The sequence below is a fragment of the Phacochoerus africanus genome, chromosome X (genome assembly GCF_016906955.1).
Source record: "Phacochoerus africanus isolate WHEZ1 chromosome X, ROS_Pafr_v1, whole genome shotgun sequence".
Classification (NCBI taxonomy): Eukaryota; Metazoa; Chordata; class Mammalia; order Artiodactyla; family Suidae; genus Phacochoerus; species Phacochoerus africanus.
Window position 1 is genome coordinate 46,030,377 of NC_062560.1, and position 24,672 is coordinate 46,055,048.

Genomic DNA, 24,672 nt, shown 5'->3' on the forward strand with positions numbered 1-24,672 from the left:
TTCATCAAGAGACTGAGGTGTTATAATGATAATGGGCCAGACCAAAAACATACAGGTTCCATGAAGTGCCTCACATTTCATAAGGTTTTGCTGTATTACCGTTTCAGGATGCATTGGGCCTTAAAAATTGATGAGAGTAATTATAGCATTTTAAAGCCCTTCATATAGGTCTGATTATTGGAGCACACTGACTAGATTAATCTTTAACAGTGGCTGTCCTGTGGATTCACTTAGGGAGCTGGCAGGTGGCAGCTTTTTTTCCTTTCCTTTTTTTTCCAGTTTTATTGAGAAATAATTGACATACATCACTGTGTACGCTTAAGGCATACAGCATGATGCTTTGATTTACATGTATTGCAAAACGATCACCACAAGAGGTTCAGCTAATAGCCATCTTCTCACACAGATACAATAAAAGGAAAAGAATGAAGAGAAGAAAAAAGGAAACAGTTTTCTCCTTGTGATGAGAACGCTTAGGATTTACTCTCATACTTTCCTATAGGCCATACATCAGTATTAGCTGTAGTCAGAGATGGCAATTGAATTCTTTACTAGATGAGCTTTGTTACACAATTAATTAAGACCTGCTTAAAAATAGCCTTTGGAGTAGGACCAGGGAAGGGAAAGCCTTTAAAACAATGCAGATGCAGTAGTGAATTAATTTGCATGGCTGAAATAGCTGCTTTTCTTGACTGCGTTTTGAGTTTTCAAAGTTACTAGGTGGTATTAAAGAACTGACCTGGTTTAGTAAGTTCATAAGTGGTTCCTGTTTTCGTATTTTTCTCCATGAAGCGTGCATAGAAAGCCATTAAACGTATGTGTACAGTTTAAAGAATGATAATATGAATATACAGGTATATTTTTCCTGTTACCCAGATCAAGAAAAATTGCCAGCCAGCCAGAAGCCCCACCCTCACCATGTGCTCCATCCAGATGGTGACCCTCCCCACCCCCACCCCTGCTCCGGTTAGCTACTATCTTTACTCGTGTCATTTTCGTGCCTCTCTGTGTAGTAGTGTAGTCACCTTCATTTGTTTTTGGCCATGCAAAAGTTCCTGGGCCAGGGATCGAACCCACGCCACAGCAGCCACCCAAAGCCGAAGCAGTGACAATGCCAGGTCGTTACCACACTGTACCACAAGGGAGCTCCTAGTCACTTCCATTTATATCGTAAAATAATATAATTTAGGATTGCCTAATTTTGAGCTTATGTGAATCATGTTATATACTCTCTCATGTCTGGCATCTTTCACTCATTTCACTAATTTAGCTCATTATGTTTGTGAAATTTTATCCGCATGGTTGATATCCAGGGCATTTCTTAAAAAAGCCTTTCCATGTGTGCCTGTCTCTTCCCCCCGCTCCCGCTTTTTTTTTTTTTTTTAAACTTAGGGTACCTGTAACTCTGAATGCTTTCTGATATTTCTCCTTTGCCTTCTTAGATGTTCTGCCAAATGAGGTCTGAAAGCTCAAACTTGTCTGGATCCCAGTTTCCGAACTGACCTGACTGCCCCCCACTCTGATGGTTTTTGTTTCAATGAGACTACATCTTTAAGGCTTCTGTGCTCAGTTAAAAATCTTCCTTTCTCCAAGGCTGGTCCAAGGGTCTGGTCACGTGATTCCAAGAGTGACATCACATTCTGACCGCCGGGGAACACTGGTGGTTCTTTAGGTGGCGTTTGTTCCTGTGAAAGGCAGCGAACGCAGCAAGTGCCCTTCTCACGCAGCTCAGACCGGGGCTCCTCCTGTTAAAAGCTCCTCAACTTAAATGACCAAATGCGGGCTGCCAAGGTTATTTCTTCCTTGAGGCAGAAAAAAAGAAAGCTGTGATTGAAGGTAAGCAGACTTGAGCCTGGCCAAGGACCGAAGCGTGACCCCAGGGAGAAAGGGGATCTGGAGAATCACAAGCAGTCTGTTGTCGGATTCTAATCACTGTCTGCTCTTTTAGAGCCGCCTGACAATTTGCGTTTATAATAGGAGACTGGCTACAGAGAAGGATGATGCAGTGCTCATGTTACCTAGTGATGTAAGAGGATTTTTTTTTCTTTCCTGTTAAGAAGCTGTTGCAGATCTTCATTTTGTCTTAATATCTTTCGAGCTGGGGCCTCGTTGAGCTATATAGCGTCACATGAGATAACTGTTGGAGGCTTTAAAAAAAAATCCATTTCATGGCAGCCTTTGAAAAATCTCTCCCGAGAGGAGCACACTCAAGCCAGAGCAAATTCAATGGAAGCGTTAACCTGCTTTCCAAAGTGAATTGCTGGCGGGTCGGTGCCCCTGGGTTCCTGTCAGCATTTGGCCGGAGACTTGAAACAGTGGCGTTCCCCCCTGCCCCACATACTTGAGTATCTTTCTGCCCTCCTTTGCTCGCTGGCTCTTTCCCTCCAAGCTCTCAACCAACACACCAGCATTAATCTTTATCAGTATGCCACTGACATGATAGGAAACGCTGGGCTGGTGATTCAGCAGCCAACCATTTTACAGCCAGGTACTTTTGAAGATATGGGGAGGACTTTGGTTAAGGGTTTTAAGATTAACTTGTTCACCTCCTCCACTCCCCTCCCACCCCCCTCCCCGCCCTTACTACGCTTTGGATTCTGCAGAGCACGTTTGGCTTGTGAAAGGTACGGCCCCCGAACTAGGTACTCAGAAGACTTCGACTTTTTCGTAATCCAGGTTCAGCTTGGGAGGTTAGTTGAAATTTAGCCCTTGAGAGTGCCGAGGTGGTCTGTTAGGAGTTGAGGGTGAAGGCGGGGAGGGGGGGTGGGCTCAGCTCAGGGCCCCTCTGGCCTTCTCTGCAGACGGACTCCTCACCAGACGGTCTGGCTTAGAGCTTTGTCCCTGCCAAGGTTGATGCTGCAGAGGTGCGCTGTGGCTGGTGGAGTTCAGTTGGTGGCATTACTCTGCATTTTTCCTCAGTGTGCTTTCGCACGCGTTCCTGCAGACAGTTCTCCGTTTTGTGCGTAATCGAGAAATCTCGTTCCGCCAGAGGATTGTGGAAATCTCTTGAAGATGTTTGCTAAAGCCGTCCCACGGAACCTCGTGCCAGCGCAACTTCTGAGGCGAGATGTTGCTCCCTCATCCCAGCTGTTCATCAGACAAACTTGGGTTCAGTTGGCGTTTCTTGGGTTGGGGCTCTGGCTTAGACGCTGGAGAAGGCAGTGGCGAGTCAGATACAGGGCTTACCCCTCAAAAGCTTCGCGTCTAGAAAGGAAGAGAGGCATTTGCACAGTTGTCATAGAAGTGCTCCGAGCAGTGCAGGTAAAGGGCTGTGGTTGTTGGCCAGATGGATATGTTTCTTCCAGTCGAAGGGTCAGGGAGGGCTGTGCTGCTGCTGAGCCATGCACTTTTCTTGCAATCTCTCCTTGTAAATCTTTGTCTGTTCTGGCATATTCAGTCAAAGTTTCTACAAGCCCATTACCTCAGGGATCAAAGTCTTCTATCTATGGAAGGGAAATATGTACATCCAGCCAGCTGGCCTCTAGAAGACATGCTTTCTTTGGAGTCCCCACTCAGGCACAAGCCACCTCTTAGGATTGAATTACTGCTTCATAAATGTAAAATGGTTTCTGATGTGATGTGTCTGCCAAGACCTTTGACCCTTTTTGTCTTCCTCCCAGAAGAGAAACTGAAATCCCTAAGCGGCTCCAAGCTCCTGTCTTTTTTTTTTTTTTTAAGTTTTTTTTATTATTTTTTATTATAGTTGATGTGCAGTGTTCTGTCACTTCGGCTGTACAGCAACGTGAGCCAGTCATGTATATATACATGCTTTTTCTCCCATCATCCTCCAGCAAGTTCCATCGCAAGTGACTAGATAGAGTTCTCTGTGCTATACAGCAGGATCTCATTCAAGCTCCTGTCTTTTGTATCACGGATCCTTTCCCACTACACTTATCATCACGCTCATCTGTCCCTTTCCATTCACGCTGCCTTGAGATGCTCATAATTTCGTGCCTAAATCACAGAAACCTGAATGAGATGCATGTGCCTACCACGTGGTTATTTTGTAGGTTAGGGTCTGATCGTTTAAGGGCACCTTCACTTCTTGGTGCTCAGAAAGGGAGGTACGAAAAATGTCCAGTGTTGGAGTTCCCCTTGTGGCGCAGTGGAAACGAATCCGACTAGAAACCAGGAGGGTGCGGGTTTGATCCCTGGCCTCACTCAGTGGGTTAAGGATCCATTGTTGCCGTGAGCTGTGGTGTAGGTCGCAGACGAGGCTCGGATCCCGTGTGGCTGTGGTTGTGGTGTAGGCTGGTGGCTACAGCTCCAATTCGACCCCTAGCCTGGGAACCTCCATCTACCGTGGGTGCGGCCCTGAAAAGACAAAAGACAAAAGACAAAAAAAAAAAAGTCCAGCATCTGAAGTACTAACGTCTGTTTTCTGTTCAATACAGAGGACAAGTCATACAATGGTGGAGGACTAGGTTCTTCATACAGGATGATGGACTTCTTGGAGGAGCCAATCCCTGGCGTGGGGACCTATGATGATTTTAATACAATTGACTGGGTGAGAGAGAAGTCTCGAGACCGGGATAGGCACCGAGAGGTAAGAGGAAAGATGCTGTGCAAGTGAGTGTTAGGAAACATCAGGAGAGGAAGTTGAAGATTATATGTATATGTATGTTCTTTATATGTATTCTTTCACTCAACCCAGGAGGTGGCCAGATCTGTTTTCTGTTGGCAATGTAGGGTTTTAATTTTTAATGTATTTCAACTTTTTGGGGGGTCTTTTTAGGGCCGCACCTGCAGCATATGGAAGTTCCCAGGCTAGGGATCGAATCAGAGCTGTAGCCACTGGCCTACACCACAGCCACAGCCATGCAGGATCCGAGCCGTTTCTGTGACCTACACCACAGCTCACGGCAACACTGGATCCTTCACCCACTGAGTGAGGCCAGGGATGGAACCTGTGTCCTCACGGATGCTAGTCAGATTCGTTTATTCTGAGCCATGATGGGAACTCCTAGTTTGATTTTTAAGGCATCTGGTATATGTTTGTTTGTTTTTGCTTTTTAGGGCCCCATGTGTGGCATATGGAGATTCCCAGGCTAGGTGTCGAATTGGAGCCACAGCTGCTGGCATGTGCCACAGCCACAGCAATGCCAGATACCAGCCGTGTCTGTGACCTACACCACAGCTCATGGCAATGCCAGATCCTTAACCCGCTGAGCAAGGCCAGGGATCGAACCCGCATCCCCATGGATACTAGTCGGGTTCGTAACCTGCTAAGCCATGATAGGAACACCCTGGTATGTGATTTTGAAAAGAATTTATATGGAATGATGATTTATCTTCCAATAGTAAGTGGTTGAAAAGGATCCTGGGGTATAAAGGCCTTTGCAGAAAGGTGAAAATGAAGTTGGTGGGAGGGACCAAAATGCACTTCAAAGGTCTTCCTTCCCCATCTCCTCTCTTTCATGGTTTTCCCTTGAAGCAGGATTTTTTAGAACTAAGAAAAGTAAATGGGCTCTATTTAAAGGAATAAAAAAAAATCATCTCAGAGCCTTAGTGTTTGCTGAAGCTTACAGGATAAACCCGTGATTATAGGTCTTGTACAGCCATAAAACCAAAGCAAATTTATGCGTTCAATGCAAACAAAACTGCAAGGCCAATCAAATATGAATTAAGTATATTAATGATAGTTAATAGATGGTACTTAGGGCTATGGCCGAGTTTCTTTTGAATATGACAAGAGACTCTCCCTACTTTGCTCTTTTCAAACTGCTGTGAAACCTTCTTGGAGTTTCCATTGTGACTCAGTGGTTAATGAACCCGACTAGGATCCATGAGGATGTGGGTTCGATCCCTGGCCTCGCTCAGTGGGTGAAGGATCCAGCATTGCCGTGAGCTGTGGTGTAGGTCGCAGATGCGGCTCAGATCCTGCATTGCTGTGGCTGTGGTGTAAGCCGGTGGCTACAGCTCCGAATGGACTCCTAGCCTGGGAACCTCCATATGCCACAGGTACAGCCCTAAAAGGCAAAAAAAAAACACAAAAAACAAAAAACAAAAAAAAAAAACACAAACAAACCAAAAAAAAAAACCTTCTCAGAGCAGTCCACCAAAGGTCATTTGCCTTTAACTTACTGCTGTGTATCATTTAAGTCAGGGAATCAAATTTCTGGTTTGTGTAAGGAGCACATGTAGAGCTTACTCAAAAGGTGTGGCCTATCATTGTACAACTATAAATGTAATAAACTCATTGAATAATAATAAAAAAAAAAAAAAAAGTAGAGCCCCAGCCCAAGTCATCCTGATTCAGTAGCTGATCCTCTAGGGAAACCTTTCTTCAGCCAACAGTAGGTATTATTTTTTTTTCTTTCTTACTATTTTTCTTTTTTTTTGTCTTTTTGCCATTTCTTGGGCTGCTCTCCCGGCATATGGAGGTTCCCAGGCTAGGGGTCGAATTGGAGCTGTAGCTGCCAGCCTGCACCAGAGCCACAGCAACGTGGGATCCAAGCTGTTTCTGTGACCTACACCACAGCTCACAGCAATGCCAGATCCTTAACCCACTGAGCGAGGCCAGGGATCGAACCTGCAACCTCATGGTTCCTAGTCGGATTCGTTAACCACTGCACCATGATGGGAACTCCCTCTTACTATTTGTTTTGAGTCCAAATTTCAAATATGATTTTTTGGGAGTTCCCATTGTGGCTCAACAGTTTCAGGATCCAACGTTGACTCTGTGAGGATGCAGGTTCAATCCCTGGCCTCCCTCAGTGGGTTAAGGATCCCATGTTACCAAAAGCGGCAGCGTAGGTTGCAGAAGAGGCTCGGATCTGGCGTTGCTGTGGCTGTGGTATAGGCTGGCTGCAGCTCCAAGTTGAGCCCTCACATGGGAACTTCCATATACCACAGGTGTGGCCATAATAAAATAAAATTTGGGAGTTCCCATTGTGGTCCAGTGGTTAACAAATCCGACTAGTATGCATGAGGTTGTGGGTTCGATCCCTGGCCTCGCTCAGTGTGTTAAGGATCCGGTGTTGCCATGAGCTGTGGTGTAGGTTGCAGACACAGTTCGGATCCTGAGTTGCTGTGGCTCTGGCGTAGGCTGGCAGCTGCAGCTCCGATTGGACCTCTAGCCTGGGAACCTCCATATACTGTGGGCATGGCGCTAAAAAGACCTAAAAGAAAAAAAGACCAAAAAATTTAATTTTTGAAGTTGACTCCATTCTCTCCCGAATTCATGACGTTCTCCTCTCTGACCTGAGTGAATCACCTGAGTAGTCAAGTTCAAGATCCCTTTTCCTTCTTCCCCAGCTCCTGACTCGGTTTCTTTCTCATGGACCCCCTGAACCCAGGAGTAAGATTGTCCCAGATTCAGGTTTTGAGAAATGTCTTTATAATCCCCAGATTTGTCATAATCCCAAGTTTTCTTCTCCTAACTCAGAAGGGTGATCTCTATAAAATGGTTTTTTTTTTTTTTTTTTTTTTTTACTAAGATTTTGCTATTTGGGGAGTTCCCCTCGTGGCACAGTGGTTAATGAATCTGACTAGGAACCATGAGGTTGCAGGTTCGATCCCTGGTGTTGCTCAGTGGGTGAAGGATCCGGCATTGCTGTGAGCTGTGGTGTAGGTTGCCGACTCGGCTCGGATCCTGTGTTGCTGTGGCTCTGGTGTAGGCTGGCGGCTGCAGCTCCGATTCGACCCCTGGCCTGGGAACCTCCATATGCTGCGGGAGCAGCCCTAGAAAAGGCAAAAAGCCAAAAAAAAAAAAAAAAGATTTTTCTATTTGGGAACACACACACATATTCTTTCTATTATATCAATTCATTCGTCAGGCTTTATTTTATTTTATTTTATTGCCTTTTCTAGGGCCGCTTCCTGCGGCATATGGAGGTTCTTCGGCTAGGGGGTCTAATCGGAGCTGTAGCCACCAGCCTACACCACAGCCACAGCAACGCAGGATCCGAGCCACATCTGCGACCCACAGCACAGCTCACGGCAATGCCGGATCCTTAACCCACTGAGGAAGGCCAGGGATCGAACTCACAACCTCATGGTTCCTGGTCGGATTCTTTAACCACTGCACCACGGTGGGAACTCCCATTCGTCAGGCTTTAAAACATAGACTCTTACGGCTTTAGAATTTTTGCTGTCTGTAAATCAGAGTTCATTTTGTCACTTGCTAATTCCACATGTTATTCAGGTTGTAAAAGCCACTTGTGATATGCCAAGGGCACATTTCTCATGATATCAAAATGGCTGCATCTGAGACACATTTTATCAGCTAATAATAATTCAAAATCAATTAAAATGTGTTTATCATTTGTTCAAAGGAGACCTGCTTTTTCTTTTTTTTTTTAGCATGAACTATTCATCATCTAGATGGAAACACTGTCCCAGGGAAAAATGTCACCTCATCTCCTTTTCAGCACTTACATTGGAAACATAAAGGCATAGTTCAAAATGAATTTTTATTTTATTTTATTTTATTTGTTTATTTTTATTTTTTTGCTTTTTAGGGCCACACATGTGGCATATGGAAGTTCCCAGGCTAGGGGTTGAATCAGAGCTGCAGCCACCGGCCTATACCTCAGCCACAGTAACTCGGGATCAGAGCCACATCTGCGACCTACACCACAGCTCACAGCCACGCCTTAACCTTTTAACCCACTGATCGGGGCCAGGGATCGAACCCGCACCCTCATGGATATTAGTCAGGTTCGTTTCCGCTGAGCCACAACAGGAACTCCTGAATTTATTTATTTATTTTTTTTGAAGGAGGATAAAAAGAGCTTTATTGCTTTGCCAGGCAAAGGAGGTCACAGCAGGCTAATGCCCTAAAGACTGTGCCCTCTCCAAATCAATGTTTAAAGTGCTTTTACATTTTTATAGTAATTTTTACTTGTGCTGTCACTGTAGATCAAGACGGGGTAGCTATGCTATGGTTCCAAAGATAAGAAATAGAGGTACAGAGAAGGGGGAAGTACCAATGACAAAGCTGTCAAAATGCTTGGTTTTGTTTTGTTGTTGTTGTTGTTGTTGTTTTGTCTTTTTGCCATTTCTTGGGCTGCTCCTGCGGCATATGGAGGTTCCCAGGCTAGGGGTCGAATCCGAGCTATAGCCACTGGCCCACGCCAGAGCCACAGCCACGCGGGATCCGAGCCGAGTCAGCAACCATACACCACAACTCATGGCAACGCCGGATCTTTAACCCACCGAGCAAGGCCAGGGATCGAACCCGCAACCTCATGGTTCCTAGTCGGATTGTTTCTGCTGCGCCACGACGGGAACTCCAAAATGCTTGGTTTTGAAATGTGGGCATTGCAAGGTTAAATTGACAAGGGTAGAGCCTAAAAGGTAAAAAAAAAAAAACAACAAAAAGTTTCTGCACCTCTTGATAGCCACACCTATTCCCAGCAGGCTTTTGAAAATGCAAAGCATCATCCCTGCCATCATTTGGCATCTATGATCGATCACCATACAGTTAGGGGTTTGTGGGATCGAGTCTTGGAATGTGCCTGACCTGGGAAGTAAACCTCCAACCATACTTTCACCACTGACATAAGCCCATGTTTGCTTATTCTTTGAAAAACAATCAAGACTATTTGCTGTGAGTCAAGAGACCATCTTTGGAATATCTGAGGGTCCAGGTCAGAAAGAGACCACTGCCATAAGCAAACCACACTGATGCCATAGGAAAATAGCAGGTGAACAGAGCCGCCCTGAAGCGGTACCTGTAGGAATCGCAGTCCTGCAGATGAAGGTGGGGTGCAGTTAAGACAAGGTTCAATACACTGCCAAGTTCTCAGTGATGTTGGTTTAGCCAAAGATGCTTTGAGAAAGTAACTCCACATTGGTCTCTATTACCAAAGAATAGGTTTGTCTTTGTCTTTGTGTGTGTGTGTGTTTTTACTGTATTGCACATTTTGAGGTGAAAAAGCCAGGGTGTGCGAAGAAGGTATCAATGTTTTCTCATTTCTCCTTAGATTACCAATAAAAGCAAAGAGTCAACATGGGCCTTAATTCACAGTGTGAGCGATGCTTTTTCTGGCTGGTTGCTGATGCTCCTTATTGGGCTGTTATCAGGTATGGCCAACTATGTTAGCTTTCTAACCCAATCTCCTAAAAGCGTGGTGTGCCCTTCCCCCCAAGTCATGAACTGAATTGAAGGCTGCCCTTCAGCATCTCCCTATGTGAAAGGAACTGCTAGGGGACCTTTTGGAAGCTTGATGTCCCCATCGGTAAAGAAGGGTTCATACCTCATATCCTTCCTTAAATAAATGGGGTTTAATGAGGAAATGCATTCAAATGTGTTTGTGTGCTATTAAGATACTGTATCCATGTTAACGTGCTGTTAGCAGTGCCTTCTGGTGCCTGTCTTGAGGAAGAGCCTTTCCATTGGAGGCTGTTTTTTTTTTTTTTTTTTTTTTTTCTTTTTAGGGCTGCACCTGCGGCATATGGAAGTTCCCAGGCTAGAGGTTGGATCAGAGCTGCAGCTGCTGGCCTGTACTACAGCCATAACCACGCCGGATCTGAGCTGCGTCTGTGACCTACACCGCAGCTCACAGCAATGCTGGATCCTTAACCCACTGAGCAGGACCAGGGATCGAACCTCATGGGTGCTAGTCAGGTTTGTTACTACTGAGCCACGATAGGAAAACCCCCCCTCTGCCCCCCCCCCTTTTAACACATATGACAAGGGGTTTAGGAAAGAAGATGTAGAGAGGACTTACTGAGAGATTTTTGTCGCTATTTCATTCTTTCTTTTTTTTTTTGGCTACACCCATGGCATATGGACGTTCCCAGGCCAGGGATTGAATCTGAGCCACAGCTGCAGCAACGCCAGATCCCTAACCCACTGCACAAGGATGGGATCAAACCTGCACTTCCACAGCCACCCAAGCCACTGCAGTCAGGTTCTTAACCCACTGCACCACAGAGGAAACTCCTATAGCTTTCTTAAATATCCACTTTCTCATTTGAGGGTAAAGAAAAGCATGTCAGATATGGCTCCTGTGCTCGAGGAGCCTACACTCTTGTCCTTTCATGGTGGCTGGGGAGTGGGATGGTACCATCTTTTCCTGTTCCCTCCATCAATATCCCAAGCCACTCAAAATAATACACATTCTAACTAGGAATGATACACTTGCTATGCAGTAAAGCTTTTTTATTTTATTTTTTTTTGTCTTTTGTCTTTTTAGGGTCACACCCATGGCATAAGGAGGTTCCTGGGCTAGGGGTCAAATCAGAGCTACAGCTGCCAGCCTACGCCACAGCCACAGCAATGCCAGATCCGAGCCACATCTGCGACCTACACCACAGCTCACAGCAATGTCGGATCCTTAACCCCCTGAGTGAGGCCAGGGATTGAAACCGCATCCTCATGGATGTTAGCCAGATTCATTTCCACTGAGCCATGATGGGAACTCCTATGCAGTACAGTTTTATTTTTTTATTTTATTGTCTTTTTCCCTTTTCTAGGGCCGCTCCTGTGGCATATGGAGGTTCCCAGGCTAGGGGTCGAATCAGAGCTGGAGCCACCGGCCTACGCCACAGCCACAGCCACGTGGGATCCGAGCTGCGTCTGCCACCTACACCACAGCTCACAGCAACGCTGGATCCCCAACCCACTGAGCAAGGCCAGGGATCGAACCCACAACCTCATGGTTCCTAGTCAGATTCATTAACCACTGTGCCACAACGGGAACTCTATGCAGTACAGTTTTAAAGCAAGTTCTCAAGCAGGCTTCCCCTCCCATGGGGGAGGCAGAAAGCCAAGAATACCAGGCAGAGATGCTGAGAGTTATATCCTTATGGCATTAACAGATGGGCCTAGGAAGATCTGGAATCCTGGGCAATTGGGAGGTGGTTGGGATAGGGATGGTAGTTAAGAGCATAGGCTCTAGTTTGTGGCTACCTGGATTTGAGTCCCCACCCCAGCGCTTGCTAATTTGGGGACGTTGGGCGAGTTTCTTAGGCCTTGGAATCTGTATTTTACTGACTTGTAAAATGGGGATGATAAGAGGACCTATATTGCGAGTTTGTTGTGAGAATTGAATGAAATACAACACACATCACACTCAGCACGGTACCCAGTTGTTCACGCCACTGCTGCTGCTATCTAGAGGTAATTTTTTTTTTTTGTCTTTTTGCCATTTCTTGGGCCGCTCATGCGGCATATGGAGGTTCCCAGGCTAGGGGTCCAATTGGAGCTGTAGCCACCAGCCTACACCACAGCCACAGCAACGCGGGATCCGAGCCGCATCTGCAGCCTACACCACAGCTCACGGCAATGCCAGATTGTTAACCCACTAAGCAAGGGCAGGGACCGAACCCGCAACCTCATGGTTCCTAGTCGGATTCATTAACCACTGCGCCACGACGGGAACTCCAGATCTTTTTTTTAAATGTAGGCATTCATCCCCATAAATTTCTCTCTTAATCTGTTATTGAGCCCTTCTACTGAATTTTTAAATTTGGTTTTTGTTTTCTTTTTGTTGTCTTTTCAGGGCCATACCCTTGGCATATGGAGGTTCCCAGGCTAGGGGTCGAATCGGAGCTGTAGCCGCCGGCCTACGCCAGAGCCACAGCAACACCAGATCCGAGCCGAATCTGTGGCCTACACCATAGCTCATGGCAACGCCGGATCCTTCACCCACGGAGCAAGGCCAGGGATCGAACAGGCAACATCATGGTTCCTAGTCAGATTTGTTAACCACTGAGCCACGATGGGAACTCCAATCTAGAGGTAATTTTTGAGCCGTGGGGTGTCAAATGATCACAGCAAGTGAGAAGTGTTTCTTCCATAGCTGAGGGTTCAAAGATTTTCTGGGCCTGGGGTCAGTAAGCTTTTTCTCTAAAGACCAGATAAGTGAGTATTTTAGGCTTTGTGGGCCAAATAGTCTATATACCACAAACATAGTCATAGACAGCAGATAAAAAAACAAGGTGGATTGTGACCAAGAAAAACATTACTTAAAACCATAGAAGCAATGGAGTTCCCATAATGGCTCAGCGGTTAACGAATCTGACTCATATCCATGAGGATGCAGGTTCGATCCCTGGCCTTGCTCAGTGGGTTAAGGATCCAGTGTTGCCATGAGCTGTGATGTAGGTTGCAGACGTGGCTCGGATCCAGCATGGCTGTGGCTGTGGCGTAGGCCGGTGGCTCCAGCTCCGATTCGACCCCTAGCCTGGGAACCTCCATATGCTGTGGGTGTGGCCCTAAAACGACAAAAAAACAAAAAACAAAAAACAAACAAACAAACATGGAGGCAGGAGTTCTCTTGTGGCCCAGCAGGTTAAGGATCCAGCATGTTCACTGCAGTGGCTTGGGTCACTGCTATGGTGCAGGTTCATTCCCTGGCCTAGGAACTTCTGCGTACTGTGGGTGCAATCAGAAAACCCCCCAAAAAACATAGAGGCAGATTTGACCCTCGGGCCATAGTTTGCCAACCCATGGTGTGTGCTGTGAACACTGCCCCTTCTCTGGCTCGCACAGAAAAGAGGAGTTGGTTCTGGATGATTTCGAGCCAGCTAATAATAGGCTGAGTGGCCTGTAATGTCAGGTACTGCAGAGAGGCTGGCGAGAAGGAAGGGGGCTGAGAAAAGGTCACTGCTTTGGCAGTTAGGAGGATATCTGAAATATTGTCTCAGTATAAATATTAGGAGCCAGTTTTCAAGGGGATGGACCATTGTAGACATTCTGCAGGTACTGGGTAGTCAGTGAAAGGAGAGGAGGTCCAGATGCTCGAAACGGTAGCATGGACAAGGGGAAGCATTTCATTCTCTAGGTTTGGGAAACCCACTAAAAAATTTTTTAACCAGGGGGAGTTCCCGCCGTGGCTCAGTGGGTTAAGAACCCAACATAGTGTCCATGAAGACGCAGGTCGGATTCCTGGCCTCACTCAGTGGGTTAAGGATCCAGCATTGCCGGAGACTATGGCTCAGATCTGGCCTTTCTGTGGCTGTGGTGTAGGCTGGCAGCTGTAGCTCAATTTGACCCCTAGCCTGGGAACCTCCATATGCCGCAGGTGTGGCTGTAAAAAGAAAAAGAAAATTGTGACCAGGGAAGAAAGAGCCGATTGGGAAAAGGAGAAGGAGACGTGGAAGGGAAGATAGGATTGCGGGTGCCGATGTTAGGTGGAATAAGACACACATGTGTGAACCAGCCAGAGCATGAGCCGAACTTTTGAACATCCTGTTCATTTTCTGAATCCAGGCAGTAAGTGCAATCGGAGTTGGAAGGAAGGAACGGCAGGGGCTGGAGTGGCCAAGAATAGGTGTCAAACAACGTGTTAAATTCGACTAGGTTATTCCAGTATGTCAATAACCTATGTTAACACTCGTAGCACCTCCCAAACATACTCATGACCCAGGCTGCAGCCAGTTGGAACGTAGGCGTAATAGTCTCAGCTTTTTAATGTATGTCTTGTCCCTAGGTGGTCGGTGAATATTTTTCTTTCCCTCGAACACACAGCGTATTTTGTTTTTTAAGCATCGGAGAGCAATAATGGAAGCAGTGTGTCTGAATGCAGGAACAGTCTCGGAATTCGGGGGCTGTGAATTTTATGATGTCTTTGCGATTTCCCTAAAGCACCATTCTAGACCATTTAATTTCTTTATGCCAGAGTTTCTTCATCTGGACAGCAGAAATGATGAGAAGGCCAGAATCAAAAGTGCTATCACTCTCTTAACCCTATCAGTCTATTAGCCACGGTGCATATAAGTCCCCATTCACGGTTCATTTTCTCCTAATTTTCTCTGAGGAGTGCTGTGTGTGAAATATTATTTGCTCCTTCTCCCTAAGGAAACTTCCTAATGTTCACGTCCCAGGCTCAGGAGCCTTCAGCCCGTCTACAGCTTCATCTAAGCTCCCACGTACATCACAGTTGGTGCTTTTATAAATTTACTTCCCTTAGCCTACCATGCCTTCCTGCATCGCTCAAATTCCCTTGTCCCTGAAGCCAAATTGCTATTCAGACTGAGCCCTTCTCATAGTCATCAGCTGCCCTCTGCAAACCATCTCCAATAAAAATAATATTCTTCAACGTAGGCAATTTACATTTTCTCAGTTTTATGTGTAAAGGGAGCGTGAAATAATCTTTAATAAATGTGACCATCTTTTTTTTTTTTTTTTAATCTTTGCCGCATTCTCAGCATGAAGAAGTTCCCAGGCCAGGGACCAAACCTGTGCTGCAGCAGCGACCCGAGCCTCAGCAGTAACAAGGCTGGATCCTTAACCACTGGGCTGCCAGGGAACTCCTAACATGACTGTCTTTATGGATTAGTATGCATCACTTCTTAAGTCAAAGCAGAGTCTTTGCCACATGGAGCAGCTAAAAGTCAAATCCACACCGCTTGTTCCCACCCACCCACTTTGCTCTCCCCTAAATTTCCCCCATAGAAAGACAGTGTTTAATGCAGGCAGTGTTTTGTTTTTCCTCCTCTTAAACAGGCATTTAATAATAGGTAACTTCTACTAGAGATGCTAGGTGAAAAGCTAACAGGCGGACACTCAGAAGGAGGTTGCAGATGGAATGAGAAATTACATACTTGTCCATCATTTTTTTTTTCGTCTTTTTGCCTTTTGAGGGCCGCTCCTGTGGCATGTGGAGGTTCCCAGGCTAGGGGTCAAATCGGAGCTGTAGCCGCTGGCCTACACCACAGCCACAGCAACGTGGGATCCCAGCCGTGTCTGCGACCTACCCCACAGCTCACGGCAGCGCCGGATCCTTAACCCACTGAGCAAGGCCAGGGATTGAACCTGCAACCTCATGGTTCCTAGTCGGATTCGTTAACCACTGAGCCACGACAGGAACTCCATACTTGTCCATCGTTTTGATCCTTTTTCCCTTATTACCTCTGATGACTGTGGTCTTTCCTTCCCTCCCCTCAAATCAGGTTCCCTAGCTGGCTTGATTGACATCTCTGCTCACTGGATGACAGACTTAAAAGAAGGTATATGCACAGAGGGACTCTGGTTTAACCATGAACACTGCTGCTGGAACTCCAAGCACGTCACCTTTAAAGACAGAGATAAATGCCCCGAGTGGAATAGCTGGTCCCAGCTTATCATCAGCGCAGATGAGGTAATGTGTTGTGAGGATTTCTGAACCACTGCCTTCTCTTCTTAGATTTACTTCATTGCATATACTGTCCTTGTTAGCAATTGCGGAATCTTCCTTTCCTTTTCATGAAAAAAGGGGAACCAGTGCCAGCTGCTTTTCTCTGTGGTTTAGGTGCAACCCTGTTTCTCTCTTGACATGTGGAGTTGTTTGATGCTTACACAATAACTTAGATTTTTTGCTTGTTTTAAACAAGCCTGGTGTTTCTCCTTAGCTGTTAGGACACCATGTGACTGAATCTATCTTTCTCTAGTGATTTCAATAGAAATGTCAAAGTCGGAGTTCCCATGGTGGCGTGGCGGAAACAAATCCGGCTAGGAACCGTGAGGTTGCGGGTTCGATCCTTGGCCTGGCTCAGTGGGTTAAGGATCTGGCATGGCCCTGAGCTGTGGTGTAGGTCACAGACGCGGCTCGGATCCCGTGTTGCTGTGGCTGTGGTGTAGGCCAGCAGCTACAGCTCTGATTGGACCCCTAGTTTGGGAACCTCCGTATGCCTTGGGTGCTTCCCTAAAAAGCCAAAAAAAAATTAGAAAAAAGAAATGTCAAAGTCAGTCAACAGGTAAGCTATAATTGGTAACAAAGGATGGAGTGGGTTAAAAATGCATTTATTGTATAGACTCCAAAAGCAGTTTTTCCCTGAGCATTGCATTAGAACATTAAAAATATTATGGTGTGTTCCATAGCAAAATAACAGAAACCCTGGAGTAAAATTGCCCATAGTCCCATTTTGAGGTTAAATTAAAATTTTCATTAGTCTTGTTTTCTTGCTTATCTTTTTCTTTCTTTCTTTCTTTTTTTTGTCTTTTTGTCTTTTTGTCTTTTCTAGGGCTGCTCCCACAGCATATGGAGGTTCCCAGGCTAGGGGTCTAATTGGACCTGTAGCCACTGGCCTATACCACAGCTCACGGCAGCGCCGGATCCTTAACCCACTGAGCAAGGCCAGGAATCAAACCCACAACCTCATGGTTCCTAGTCGGATTTGTTAACCACTGAGTCACGATGGGAACTCCTCGCTTATCTTTTTCAATGTAAAAATGATTTTCTTGGTTTCTTACCTTTCTCTTACCATTTAGTGTGTATGTTAGATCTCTCCTGCAAAAAAAAAAAAAAAAAAAGCACACAGGAGTTCCCATTGTGGCACAGTGGGTTAAGAATCCGACTGCAGGAGTTCCTGTCATGGCTCAGTGGCAACGAATCTGATTAGTATCCATGAGATCGCAGGTTTGATCCTTGGCCTCGCTTAGTGGGTTAAGGATCCAGCATTGCTGTGGTGTAGGGCGCAAATGCGGCTCAGATCCCCAGTTGCTGTGGCTGTGGTGTAGGCCAGCGGCTATAGCTCCAGTTTGATCCCTATCCTGGGAACCTCCATATGCTGTGGGTGTGGCTCTAAAAAGACATAAAAAGGATTCTGACTGCATTAGCTCGGGTCACTGCGGAGGTGCGAGTTCACTCCCTAGTCTGGTGCAGTGGCTTAAGGTATCTCCATTGCCGCAGATGTGGCGTAAATCACAGCTGCAGCTCAGATTCATTTCCTGCCCAGGAACCTCGATGTGTCACAGGTGCAGCCGTAAATTTTTTTTTTTTTTTTAAAGCACACAAGGAGTTCCCGTTATGGCTCAGTGGTTAACGAATCCTACTAGGAGCCATGAGGTTTCTGGTTCCATCCCTGGCCTCGTGCAGTGGGTTAAGGATCTGGTGTTGCTGGGAACTGTGGTGTAGGTTGCAGACGTGGCTCGGATCCGGCATTGCTGTGGCTGTGGTGTAGGCCAGCAGCTGTATCTCTGATTAGACCCCTAGCCTGGGAACCTCCATATGCCATGGATGTGGCCCTAGAAAAAGACGAAAAGACAAAAAACAAAAACAAAAAAAGCACACAAAACAACCCTCAAATCTCAATTCCCTCTGTGGTGCAATGGGATCAGTAGTATCTCTGCAGCACTGGGATGCAGTTTTGATCCCCAGCCCAGCCTAGTAGGTTAAGGATCTGGCATTGTAGGTCACAACTGCAGCTCAGATCTGATCCCTGGCACAGGAACTCCATGTACCCCCGGGCGGCCAAAAAAGAAAAAAAAGTAAGAAAATAATAAAGTCAGAAATAAGAGTGTTACGTACATATCTGACTATGAATATTGGCTTTGGGAAAGAATTCAATAAAATGGTCAGATACGTTCTAAATATGTGAGAGGGTTTAAGTCTGCGCTTCTCAAACTGGGGTAAGGTCAGCGTACCAGAGGGTATGGGAAACCTCAGGGTACGTGCCACGTGCCTACCCAGATTATCGGGTTTTCCTGAATATTTGGAAGAAATGTTTTTCAGAAATTAAATGTAAGCAGTCATTCAAAAGGAATGCAAAATTCTCATGTTTAAGATAAAACAAAATCTTATTTCAGCTCTGCTCCTGGGTGCTCCACCCTCTATCTTCTCTCTTAGATTAGGAGTGCATGCTTGGATAGAAAAATTTGAGATGCCCTGAAATTTAGGATGAGAGAGAGTGTGTGTGTGTGTGTGTGTGTGTGTGTGTGTGAGAGAGAGAGAGAGAGAGAGAGAGAGGGAGAGATGCCCTTGCTTTTTTTTTTTTACTCTTTTATATATATATTTGCTGTACCCTTGACATGTGGCAGTTCCTGGGCCAGGGATCAAACCCATGCCACAGCAGTGACAATACCATATCCTTAACCTACTGCACCGCAAGGGAACTCCTCTGGCTTTCCTTTTAATGAATGAAATCCTTGCCTGGGCAAAGAGTCTGTTGGCTTTTTATTTTATTATTTATTTATTTATTTATTTTTTGCTTTTTCAGGGCGGCACCCATGGCATATGGATGTTCTCAGGCTAGGAGTCCAATTGGAGCTGCAGCTGCTGGCCTATACCACAGCCACAGCAATGCAGGATTTGAACCGCATCTGCAGCCTATACCACAGCTCATGGCAACACCAGATCCTTAACCCACTGAGTGAGGCCGAGGATCAAACCTGCATCCTCATGGATACTGGTTGGGTTCTTTTCCACTGAGCCATGGTGGGGACTCCCAAGAGTCTGTTAGCTTTTAAGAAGAGTTATCCTGCTGAGAACTTGGCCTCTAGCCAGTTTCAACCACTTTCCCTTTCATTCCCTTTCCCTCTTTGTTTCCTGCATCTAGAGTCTTCTTCCTCTCTGGCTACATTTGTTAAGGCCAAGAGAGAATTTGTTCCTCTGAAGGACTAAAATAATGAAAAACCTGTGTCAAAATCATAACTCAGAAAAATTGTGAGCATTTTGGTTCTCCTTGCTAAGGAGACGAATTATTTTGTCTAAGTCAATGAATTGCTTTGATAAGGTTTTAGGCTTTGAAAATTCAAGAATGGGCGTTCCCTTCATGGCTCAGTGGTTAACAAACCCGACTGCGATCCATGAGGATGCAGGTTCTATCCCTGGCCTTGCTCAGTGGGTTAAGGACCTGGCGTTGCTGTGAGCTGTGGTCGGGTTGCAGACTTGGCTCTGATCCTGCATTGCCATGGCTGTGGCTGTGGCCAGCAGCTGTAGCTCTGATTCAGCCCCTAGCCTGGGAACTTCCATATGCCTCAGGTGCGGCCCTAAAAAGAAAAAAAAAAAGTCAAGAGTCCTTTGAGCTTTGTGTTTCATGTAATTTAAGTGCATTTCACCTTCTTATTATTTCTATCAGCACGCATAATCTGCTAATGTTCAAGATCTTTTTTTTTTTTTTTTCCCAGTAAGGCATAGCCGTTTGCAAGTGCTTTAATGTTGGCACCCTTATTAGTGGTCAAAATTAGATTTCTTTTCTAGCAGACTTCATTATGATGGGGGATAGTCTCATAAATATATTCTCTCCATTTTTAAAAATAGCTGTCGTGGAGTTCCCATTGTGGCCCGGTGCGGTTAAGAACCTGGCATGGTGTCCGTGAGGTTGTGAGTTTGATCCCTGGTCTCGCTTAGTGGGTTAAGGATCCAACGTTGCTATGGCTGTGGCATAGCCTGGCAGCTTCAGCTCCGATTTGACCCCTAGCCCTTGAACTTCCATATGCCAAGGTGCAGCACCGCCCACTCCCCCCCATAACTATTTCTGCTTTATTCTTTGGCATAGCTGGCATCTGACTGGCTTTGTCTGATGGTCAGAACCCCAAACTTCCTACTGCATCTTTTTGTTGCTGAGTTGACTCAACAACTACACCTTTGCTAATACTATACAAAATTCTCTCAAAGATGTGGTCCTCTCTATAGAAGGCAATTGGGATTTGGGTTTTTTTTTTTTTTAATCTTTTTTGTTTAACATTTAATTTTTTATATTAAAATTTTTTGATTTTTACAAAGTATTTGTTTATTTTAAGAAAAACACCCAGGAATTGTAGATACTCTAACCTCCTATGAGACCTTGGTAGCAAGGTAGGTAGTAGCCAATGATGAATTTAGTGCAACCTCTGAGCCAGTCTTTACTTCATAGGTATAGCCAAGGTTCAGCCATTCCAGTGAAAGGGCTGTTAAGGCCCCCCCCCCTTTTGTCTTTTTGCCATTTCTTGGGCCGCTCCCACAGCATATGGAGGTTCCCAGGCTAGGGGTCCAATCAGAGCTGTAGCCACCGGCTTACACCACAGCCACGGCAACTCGGGATCCGAGCCACATCTACCACCTATACCACAGCTCACGGCAACAACGGATCCTTCACCCACTGAGCAAGGCCAGGGATTGAACCCACAACCTCATGGTTCCTAGTCAGATTCATTAACCACTGAGCCACGATGGGAACTCCTGTTTTTTTGGTCTTTAAGGCCATGCCTGTGGCATATGAAAGTTCCCAGGCGAGGGGTTGCATCAGAGCCACAGCCACAGCAATACCAGATCCGAGCTTCATCTGCGACCTACACCACAGTTCCCAGCAACACCAGATCCTTAACCCACTGAGTGGGGCCAGGGATCGAACCCGCATCCTCATGGATACTAGTTGGGTTCATTTCCGCTGAGCCGCAATAGGAACTTCAGGGCTCTTGAGCCTCTTAATAAAGATTGCCAGCGTATCATGTATATTTGACTACAGAATCTATCAAAGCTCTCACAGAGAGAGTGAATTTGCTTCTTCATTCTTGTGCATCCTTAGAAGCCATTGTCACTTTCCTTTGGCTTTAGCGAAGGAAGTGGGCTGACAGCGTTTCAGTGGTTGCTTCGCTGGCCATCTGGGAAGGAACATCTTGAACAATTCAATATTTTTTTTTTCTGACCTCCTCTGCTGAAAACCCATTACTCAGAAGAACTCATGGAGGCTGTCTGAGCTAAAACAAGCTTCTTTCTTTTTTTTACCCCCCTGTTCCAGGGCGCCTTTGCCTACATAGTCAATTATTTCATGTACGTCCTCTGGGCTCTCCTGTTTGCCTTCCTCGCTGTGTCTCTTGTCAAGGTCTTCGCCCCTTACGCCTGCGGCTCCGGAATCCCTGAGGTAAGTCTCTAAAATGGGATGCTAACGATCATGCATCCTTTTCAGTTCAAACCGTTTAATATGTACTCCAGCATAAACCACAATTGCATAGTAAACAGCACCAGATGCCGAGGCACGCTAGGGCCTCTCTCCCAGCCTGGGCTACCTGGACATTAATAAAAGGAAGTTGATTCCTAGCCTCCTGTGGGTTCCTGCTGAATCAGGTCCCTGAAGACCTCCCCGACTCCCTACCCAAGAATCTCCTAGGGTAGATCCAGATTCTGGCCTGCAAAAATGGTGGTACTGTCCGTTTGTTCGAGCAGAAGACATCAAACTATTTTGCTGCATTTGCTGCAATGTGATTTGGGCTGGAAGGAGAGTGATTAAACCCCTCGTTCTAGGGACTTTGGGTTTTGATTGCTTGACCGTGACTGAAACCCCTGAGATTTTAGGTGACTGGGATGACCTTGCCCCTTTCTGTTTCCTTTTTTTTTTTTTTTTTCTGTTTGCCTTTTCTAGGGCTGCCCCCGCAGCATATGGAGGTTCCCAGGCTAAGGGTCTCATCGGAGCTGTGGATGCCAGCCTTACGCCAGAGCCACAGCAGCGCGGGATCCGAGCTGCGTCTGCGACCTACACCACAGCTCACGGCAACACCAGATCCTTCACCCACGGAGCAAGGCCAGGGATCGAACCCGCAACGTCATGGTTCCTAATCGAATTCATTAACCACCGAGCCACGACGGGAACTCCCCCTCTCTGTTTCCTGACCGAGTCATGGTTACAAATTTCTTGGCAGACAGTCAAGGCTCTGCTTGTCTGTAAGGATATGAGCAAGGAAAATGCCCTCCCTCTCCACCCCCGCTTTCTCGGTATACAGGTACTCCCAGTACTTGCGATACTCCCTTGCCCAGTTGTCACTTGCCCCCTTGCCCACCCCCCAAAAAGGACCATGAAGGTTTAAAGAAGAGTTTTCACTTTCTTGGGCCCCTGGGCTCCCTCCCAAACCAGGATTATCACTGTGGCTTGGGCATCGGGCTGTCACTTGTTCAAAAGGTGCAGTTTCTAAAATGAGGACCGGAGTTAACCGTTTCTAAGCCTCGTTTCCTTACTTAGTCTGTATGGCACCTCTCTGTGTTTGACCTGCAGATCAAAACGATCCTGAGTGGTTTTATTATTAGGGGCTATTTGGGTAAGTGGACCCTGATTATCAAAACCATCACGTTGGTACTGGCAGTGTCATCTGGCTTGAGCCTGGGCAAAGAGGGCCCCCTAGTGCACGTGGCTTGCTGCTGTGGGAACATCCTGTGCCACTGCTTCAACAAATACAGGAAGAATGAAGCCAAGCGCAGAGAGGTAATGACAAATGGCCTTAAGAGCCTTTTTTTTTGGTGGTGGTGGGGGGTGTCGTTGTTGTTGTGAGAGTGGGAGTGGTACAATCTTAGGAAGGAGAGTTTGGGGACCCTACCAGTGTTAAGGCAGATACCCTTTGACCCAGCTGTCCCACTTCTATGGATATATCCTACAGACATGCTACCGTGTGTGCACAGAGGCATGTGGGGGTAAAGGATGGAGCATCTGTCAACACAGTAAAAAACTGAAGCAATCAAAATGTCCATGAACGAGGCACTGATTGAATAAGCAATATTCTAGAATACTATGCACCTGGTGTTTTGTTTTGTTTTTGTTTTTGTTTTTATCTTTTCTAGGGCTGCACCTGTGGCATATGGAGGCTCCCAGGCTAGGGGTCCAATCGGAGCTGCAGCTGCCGGCCTACACCACAGCCACAGCAACGGGTGATCCGAGCCGAGTCTGAGACCTACACCGCAGCTCACGGCAATGCTGGATCCTTAACCCACTGAGCAAGGCCAGGGATCGAACCCACCACCCCATGGTTCCTAATCGGATTTGTTAACCACTGAGCCATGACGGGAACTCCGGGAATACTATGCAACTATTAAAGAGAAAGCTAGCACTCTGTATACTGACATGGAATGGTGGCTGTAAAATACCATTAAAGTTTCAAAAGCCAATTTCAGACTAATGTGTATAGTAAAAAATCAGTTCATATTTTGGAAAGGGCGCATATATGCACCTAGAATGAAAATGCCTGGGAAGTGGTTTTACCCCCAAGGTCTTAAGAACGTCTGCCTCTGGTGAGGGGAAAAATGAGGTGGCAGTGAGGGAAAAGTAAGGACTTTAACTTTTAATTCTATGCAAGCATGTGCTATTTCTATTACAAAATAAGCTCCAAAAACATGGGAAGATTTTTTTTTTTTAAAAAAAGAAGTTGTTTGGAGTTCCCATTGTGGCTCAGTGCTTAACGAATCTGACTAGGAACCATGAGGTTTCGGGTTCCATCCCTGGCCTTGCTCAGTGGGTTAAGGATCTGGTGTTGCCATCAGCTGTGGTGTAGGTTGCAGACATGGCTTGGATCCGGCGTGGCTGTGGCTGTAGCATAGGCCAGCGGCTACAGCTCCGATTCAACCCCTAGCCTGGGAACCTCCATATGCCGTGGGAGCAGTCCAAAGAAATAGCAAAAAGACAAAAAAAAAAAAAAAGAAAGAAAAGACAAGAAAAAAAAAGAAGTTGTTTATTTCTGTGGACGAATGTAAATTCAGCATGTGTTTTGGATGCCAGCTTTTTTACCTTTTATTTCTACCTAACGGCATGGTGCCTCAGTTTCTCTGGGTATCGGATCTCTCTCTGTCTTCTGCCTCAACCCTGCTAAATTAGTCCCACTGCAGCATCTTCGTTGTTCTTGTGTTCATGCAGCTATTAATGTGTGTATCATTTTGAGGAGGAAGAACTATTTTCTCAAATAGTTCCAAGTCATTGGTTACTTTCGTCCCGCCATAATTAAGGATTTAAGAAAAAAAATGGTTCTTGCTCTGTTTTCCTGGAATTACAAAGAAACCACATATGGAATGGGTCAAGACCAAGGGCATTTCGTTAGAAAGGATTTTTCACAAAATTGGAACCTAGTGATTTATTCTGAAAGCAAAACAAAACAAAATGCGCTGTAGGAGTTGCCATTTGTAGCTCAGCGGTAACTGATGGATGAGTATCCACAAGGCTGTGGGATTGATCTCTGGCCTCGCTCAGTGGGTTAAGGATCCGGCCTTGCCTTGAGCTGTGGTGTAGGTCACAGACACGGCTCAGATCCCATGTTGCTGTGGCTGTGGTGTAGGCCAGCAGCTG

At 46.1% G+C, this 24,672-nt stretch overlaps 1 protein-coding gene across 2 annotated transcripts in view; it reads left to right on the forward strand.

Moving 5' to 3' along the window:
* The window catches only part of CLCN5 (chloride voltage-gated channel 5), a 202,312-nt gene that overhangs the window by 163,716 nt on the left and 13,924 nt on the right, over nt 1-24,672 (forward strand). Inside the window, exons 1-6 of one of the 2 annotated variants that reach the window (XM_047764834.1) lie at nt 1,451-1,836; nt 4,395-4,546; nt 9,930-10,029; nt 15,847-16,034; nt 21,373-21,495; nt 22,621-22,827. In XM_047764834.1, the coding sequence (XP_047620790.1) occupies nt 4,439-4,546; nt 9,930-10,029; nt 15,847-16,034; nt 21,373-21,495; nt 22,621-22,827 (726 nt within the window). In that variant the 5' untranslated portion in view covers nt 1,451-1,836; nt 4,395-4,438. Of the gene's footprint in view, nt 1-1,450; nt 1,837-4,394; nt 4,547-9,929; nt 10,030-15,846; nt 16,035-21,372; nt 21,496-22,620; nt 22,828-24,672 lie in introns of those variants that run through there. The other variant, XM_047764833.1, reaches the window with a different exon arrangement.